The sequence below is a fragment of the Notolabrus celidotus genome, chromosome 18 (genome assembly GCF_009762535.1).
Source record: "Notolabrus celidotus isolate fNotCel1 chromosome 18, fNotCel1.pri, whole genome shotgun sequence".
Classification (NCBI taxonomy): Eukaryota; Metazoa; Chordata; class Actinopteri; order Labriformes; family Labridae; genus Notolabrus; species Notolabrus celidotus.
In genome coordinates this window covers 12,492,333-12,499,215 of record NC_048289.1, presented here as the reverse complement: position 1 = coordinate 12,499,215, position 6,883 = coordinate 12,492,333, and the positions used below count along the sequence as shown (strand labels likewise).

The window sequence follows — 6,883 nt, the reverse complement described above, 5'->3', positions numbered from 1 at the left end:
GCACGCTGGTATAAGTAGTAGTACGGCAGTGTATGCATCATACGTCTGGCATACGCCAGCCTTAAGTTGTAGGTACGTTATGCGATCGTTGACACACGTTCACACACGTAGAGCTGTGTGTCTGCGTGTGTGTGAGTGTGAGAAGCCTTGGAGCCCTCACTTTGTGTCAAGTAGCAGAGCCTCTGAAACAGAAGCTGAAGCCAGCATGTTGGAGTCTGGTGGTGTTCAACGATAAAGCTGCTGTTGTTGAATTAAGTGAAGTTCAAAATGTTACATTTTTGAAAGCGCAGTCAATAAGTGTAACTTCTTGTAAGGACCAGAGGCTGTGTTCCTGCTGGTTCCACTCCTGTGACACTCTTCACGGCTCATCATGTTCTTACAAAGAGAGACTGCAGAGTTTTTAATAACACATAGAGCTCTGCCATCAAACAGCACACAGCTCTGATGATGCATGGGAAACAGAGTAAATGGCATGCAGTGTATTTTCCTGTGAAGCCAAGGGTCTATACAACCTCAGGTTTTCTCCATATCCCACTATGCACATCCCAAATCTGCATGTATTTGTCAATTAAAACTGCTTGTTCCCTAATTACATTCCCTGTGATAGGATGTGAGTTAGAGGGATATTTGCTTTTAAGCTTAGCAGCGTCTCATGGGAGTGTGAAGATATCCAAATCCTTTCAGTTCAGAACAGTGTTTGGTTTAATTGATAAATATATCAAAGTGTTACTATGTAATCATATTTAGAGATGTGATTTTCTAAATGTAAGTCACCTGATTTCCTTTGAATGTATCTCACGTGGAACATTTAAGGAATGGCTTTTGTTTGAAACGTCTACACAGAACAAGTAGAGATATCAGTGAGATAATGCTTTCCTTGATTCCCATTTTAATCATCAATGCAAGTGCAGCTAATTTCAAAACGTATACATTGTCATTAACGAGCGGAAGCCTTTCTATACACTTAGTTGGCGTTATTGCAATGCCGCGCGCTTTGCACAAGTGGACTATAGTTTGGTATAAGTCATGAATATGCTATGTAAACGCCCAAAATTAAAAAAACAAAACATTGATAATTCAGCTTATGTCAGCGTTTTAGAGGCATTGTGATACGTCAGGAAATCGCGGGCTAAATTGTCAAGGTGACAGGGCCATAACAGGATGAGTGTCTATAAGATAGATGCAATGACTGCATGTTTGAAACGTGCAAAATCACATTAAAAAAAAGTAGATTTAAATAAAACAGAGCTCTCTAAAATAATTGAATTCCAGCTGTAATTTAGTACCTTTTAATGAATGTTGCACTTAAACATATTCTGACTTTAAAATGGCTCTATAACATGAAAGTTGTCAGCAGTGAAATGCAGTAGCTATTTTTGAATCAAACAGTATAACTAGTGTTCAAGTAACATGTTACAAACCCTACCGGACAGTCAAATATACATCAGCAAAGAAAATTAGTTTGGATTAGAGTTCATTGCTAATTCAATATATTTTGACGCAGAAAATTCAGCTTACCTTCAAAAACAAGCTGTGAAATACAGGTCATGTAGAGTGCTGACCTAACAGAGATATGTATATAGCCTCATTGCCTGTGTAAAGTAGCAGAACTCCCAGAGGTTAGAGCCAGTGACGTAAACAATGTGTCACCACTGACCCTGTTCTCAACACACAGAATACTGACAGACTGTCTGGACATAAGAGCCAATAGCAGATTGAGGTACATTGTAAAAAAACACAAAGGCCTAATAGAGATTGGTGGTGACTTTACGAAAGAAGAGGCATTCAGGGAAACTAGAGTCCCTGTTCCGGCTTGTGTCTCAGGAATGCAGACAAGGTTTTGTTGTAACATGTTGGAGGAATGAAGGTTTTTAGTCCCAGAAAAGAAAAGATCCTTTGAGGCTGGCACTGTATCATAACCCAGAGAAAACAGCTCAGTTACATCACTCCAAGCACTTTTTCAAGCTTTTATTAAAGCTTGTCTCACAACAAAGCTAAACAATGTTTCCCATAAAGAACGTGTTTTACATGTTCATCTAATAGCAGAATCCAAGTTATTTAATCATGATGTTAACATTGTGAGCAAAAAAATCCCATTAACGACTAAAATGGAGGAGGAGGGGGAGCAGGTGGCACAACACCATAGGTGCCCATCTGAGGTGGTGGTGGAGGAGCAGGAGGAGGAAGAGTAGCACCTCCTACCATAGGAGGAGGTGGAGGAGGAGGAGGAAGAGCAGCACCTCCTACCATAGGAGGAGGAGGAGGAGGAGGGACAGCACCTCCTGCCATTGGAGGAGGAGGAGGAGGAGGTGGAGGGGCAGCACCTCCTGCCTGTGGTGGTGGTGGAGGTGGGTACATGCCGTTTGAAGGAGAGATAGGCTGTGGAGGGGGAGGAAGGGGTAGACCCGTGGGTGAGGACATGTAGGGTGGAGGTGGGAGGCCAGTGTCTATAGAGGATGAGGGTGGAGGTGGTGGGGGAGGAGGAACCATGTTGGAATCAAAGTCGGCAGCAGGAGGAGGAGGGGGAGGCAGGTTGTCGTTGGCGGTGGTGGAGCCAGTTTGCAGGGTAGGGACTGATGGAGGAGGCACAGCGATGCCGAAATTTGATCTGCGTAAAAAAAGAAAGAAAGAAAGAAAATCTACTTTGCTAAGTTTGACTTAGCATCCATACAGTGATGAAATAGGTGATTGTAATATGAATAGCTGTACAGTTTGTATAAGTTGTAAATAGTTTTTCTGCTAAATGTGAAGCTACAGCAGCAGCCTTTAAGCGTCACACAAATAATGCGAATGGTAACAGTGTTACAATGAGGCCAAACTCTTCCCACAGATATGTCAAATCATCTAATATAACCTCTTTACAAATGAACCCTCTAGTTTGGTCCTGCTTGTTTAACCAGAACTAAAACCTAAGAACAGTTTAAATTAGCCATTTCACTTTGCTCAATTAGCCTTGCTGTTTATTAGCTGAACCTCTCACATCTTTGAGTCTGCACTTTTTTGTACAGAGCCAAGAAATTGTGTAGTGAGGGAGAGTAATGTGGTGTTACGCCAATTTTGTTTCCTTTGGACGTTAGCTGTTAGCTGTAGTAGCTTGCTTGGAAAGCTTGCAAGCTAGGAAAGCTAGCAAGCTACTACCTGCACTTTAGCCTTATATTCTGTGGACCAACATGAGCTCTTTACGGTGGCCCTGAAGTGCGAATCACAAAGGCAATTCAGAAAACACAATAGCAAATCAGAAAACACCACCACATTGGACAAACCGAAAGACTAGAGTAGGTACCCTCGGGGGACATGACTCGTCGCTGATTGGACTGGTCTATCCATTGATCCGGAATGACATGGTATGGTTAATGTCGTTGTGTTTTCTGATTTGCCGTTGTGTTTTCTGATTTGCTGCAATGTTTTCTGATTTGCCGTTGTGTTTTCTGAATTGCCCCCGTGATTTGCACTTCAGGGCCACCGTAGTTCTTTGCCAATTTTCTCATCTAACAAGAAACAGAAAACAAATATAAAATAGCTTTTGTCTGTATTTTAGAGGGAGTTACAGTTCTCTGTACTTGAGCATTTATTTTCCCTCACAACTTTCTATTTCAAATCCCGAAATGTGAGACATTTCCAGTTTGCTTTTAACTGAAATGGATGTTACAGTAGCATAAAAAAACAGGATTTATTAGCAACTTAAGAAACAACATGGGGCTTCTTTCACATTAACCAATAATCTAGCAGTTAACTTTCAGCAAGACTTGAAGCATGCAAATGATGAAATCATTGGTGTAAAGTTGTTCAGAACAGAGACAGCACAGAAACAGCCCATAGAAATGTCCTCCAGAGGGCAACTACTTTTATGTTGTATACGGTTAGAATTTAGAGTCTGTATTTTTCACTTTTTGTCTTGTAAAGAAGTTGGATCACTGCTTTTAGTTTTACGGGACTCAAGCCTTTTTCACAAGGATCCATCATTGCACTTGACTGAAGAATAGGCACACCTTTGCCTTCTCTGGCCAGGAACGTGAGTTATCATATTTCCCCAAATGTTTCTTTAGTTATTAATGCAGAAACCTTGAAGGCTTGAACAACACAATGCTAAATTATTGTTAGAAAAATAATGATAATGTTCAGTATTTGTAAACCTGGGGGTTAACTTATAATATCAGGCTACAAAAGGGCAAAAAAGGAGTTTGTCCACATACACAGAGAAGTCTGCAGTGCTGTATATGCTCTCTGTGGTGTCTGCTCTCTCTCTTGGTGGCTGCTCAAAGATCTGTGGATAAAATGAATGGAATTTTTTTTTAACTGATAGCATAACACATTCCTCAACCACAGTCATTACCCCACTAGAGAAGAGGTGGACAGATTTTGCTGTACCACTCTAATCAAATGGGAAATAGTGAAAGCCATGTCAACTTGTTTTCAATCTAGTATCTGATTTACCTGAAAACTGTGTCCGATGGAGTCCAAGATGGAGTATGAAATAGGGACTCTTCCGTATTTTTTCTCTGGCTCTTTGCCTGAGGTCGGTGGAGTCAGAAGTTTGGAGCGACTCTTGGCTTTTGGAGTAGTAAAAGCACCGATCTCTCTCCTTGCAACCTTCTCAAAGTGGATGGCTGCAGCCTGGATCAGAGCAGAGGGTAAACAACCTCCATCAACAACACAGAAAAAAAATCAATTTCCACATCACTTGATCCAATGAGAGACAGAGACGGAGCAGCAAAACACATCTCAGCAACAAAACCGACAGCAGGTTAGAGACCTGACAGGTGAAGAATAAATAGAGCAACTTGGACACTTCTTGGTTCCCAAATTTGGAACTCAGTTGTATTTGGAAAAACTAAAGACAGTACTTTTGATATTTTTATTCTAGTTTGAACTTCCTGGATTTCTGCCTGGGTTCCTGAAGGAAACACAGTCGATTCAAAAGCAAATGCAGTTCAACAACATACAAGAACAAAAGCATCAAATGTTCAAAAATAGATATGAAACTTCTTGCAAATAAAAAGAACAAGTGAAAAAGACATCCAGAAATTTAAAACAAACTATTTTGTCCACCAGCAAAATAAAAATAAAAAGCGGGTTTATATATTTAAAAAATATGTGCAATCGGCATTTTTTGTTGCCTACAGCAATAAGAGATACAATAAATGTGGCGATAACAGAGAAACTATATATTTAGGTTGGTTTCTTCTTCAGTGTCATAAATAACAAAAGTGAAAAACAGTTCACATCTTCGAATTGAATATGTCTTTGATATTTTTTGCAAGCTAGCTACACAGAAGTCACTTCACTTTCTTGGCCATAGCTCAGTTGTACTTAAGAGGAGTGAGAGGAGTTCCTCACCAGTGACAGCAGGTTGATGGAGGACTCCATATCTTTAACCTGCATAGCCTGAGAGTCAAGTAGTTTCAGCAAGGTGCAGGCCAGGCTGTTAATCTGGTAGGAGACACTGGCCAGAGACTGGGCAGCTAAAGCTTTGGCCTCTTCCATAGCCTTGGCAGAGTCCTCTGCCTGTAGGGTTAAACATTTTTAAAATTATGATCAAATATGTTTTAAAATTAAATGGGTTAAGAACAAGTGCATCTTATGTTAAGTAAAATTAACAACAGCACAATAGGATGTACAAAAACTCCATTACTAGTTATAAAACAAGACTGTCAAGAAAAAGTTAATGCATAAAATTGTTTATTTTATAAATGCAAAATAACCTAATCAGAATAGTTCTTTATATTCTAGTCTATTTGAAAATGATTATCGGGTATTTTTATGTTATCATTAAAAGGATACTGTAAAAAAAACATGCATTAAATACAAAAAAGAGCTGCTCATGTAAATCAGAGTGGGCTAAAATATACATTTCCCTCTGAAACGTGTTTGGAGTAGAGGTTAAACCTATCATAAAATACTCTGAAGTGAAGTAGGCTATGTACCTTAAACATACAGTAACAGTACAGTAAGTACTACCAATGACTAAATGCACTAAGTTACATTCCAACATCGATAAAACGAGACTAAAACTTTATTCAAAGATGTGACATTTCAACAGTTAAGACTTAACTATGAAGTTTTTTCACGAGTATGTCTCACCTGAAGGTAGTTGCTTTCGCAGTAATCCGCCACTTTGAGCAGGTTACTGTGATTATCAACGAGACCCTTCCTGGCAGCTGGCGCCTCTTGAAATATCTGAGTAATAACTTCAGAAAACTTCTTCTGCTCCGGCATTTCTCCCATTTTCGCCTTCAAAGATTTACTTACGCTCTCTGAGGAGGATGCTAAAGTTTGTTGGCAGGACTCAGTCGAAGCAGGGAGGTGTTTTGTCAGTGGTGAATAAGGAATTCACCGCAGGGTACGGATTTTTTTTTTCTTTTCACCTAGTCAGAGCAGCTGGTCTCTGGGCAGGGCGGCTGAGGTAACTACACCTTCTAAAAACATCTGCCTCACAAAGCTGAGTGATGTAGGCTACACTACGAAGTATTATTATTATTATTATTATTATTATTATTATTATTATTATTATTATTATTATTATTATTATTATTATTATTATTTTAAATAAGTCCCACATGTATTATTAAATACCAAACATGAAACCAGGTGTTTAAAATGTGTCATGAGCTACCTGTATTACTTATAAAATCCACTAGAGGGCAGTGTAGTCCAATCAAACTTGATTCGCAGCCCCTGGCTGTACCCGGATTGTTGATGTAGATCAGGGGTTCCCAAAGTGTGGGTCAGGACCCCCTGGGGGGTCGCCAGACACAAATGGGTTGGTCATAAGATGTCTTCAAGAATGTTTTTTTTTTTTAGTTATCTAAAAATAATACCCATTATAGTAAAAATATCAACAAAAAAATAGTAGCTAAGCTTGAAATGAAACCTTGAAATAGAC

At 39.5% G+C, this 6,883-nt stretch overlaps 1 protein-coding gene across 1 annotated transcript; it reads right to left on the bottom strand.

The window, feature by feature from the left end:
* Window positions 1–1,275: 1,275 nt before the first annotated feature.
* On the bottom strand, window positions 1,276–6,472 carry abi3b (ABI family, member 3b). Its single transcript, XM_034708262.1, has 5 exons — window positions 6,082–6,472; window positions 5,338–5,505; window positions 4,435–4,614; window positions 4,194–4,264; window positions 1,276–2,608 (listed from the first exon to the last, which is right to left on the bottom strand). Exons 1-5 carry the CDS (start codon window positions 6,223–6,225, stop codon window positions 2,104–2,106), a joined length of 1,068 nt encoding a protein of 355 aa, XP_034564153.1. The 5' UTR covers window positions 6,226–6,472; the 3' UTR covers window positions 1,276–2,103.
* Between the last annotated feature and the right edge of the window lie 411 nt (window positions 6,473–6,883).

Bases quoted from the DNA above. Each gene is read 5' to 3' on its own strand.
- abi3b (XM_034708262.1), bottom strand. From the start codon at position 6,225: ATGGGAGAAATGCCGGAGCAGAAGAAGTTTTCTGAAGTTATTACTCAG. The intron at 4,615-5,337 runs GTGAGGAACTCC...GCTCTGATCCAG, and splicing joins CCATCAACCTGCTGTCACTG to GCTGCAGCCATCCACTTTGA. The intron at 2,609-4,193 runs GTATGTGGACAA...TTTTTTACGCAG, and splicing joins AGCACTGCAGACTTCTCTGT to ATCAAATTTCGGCATCGCTG.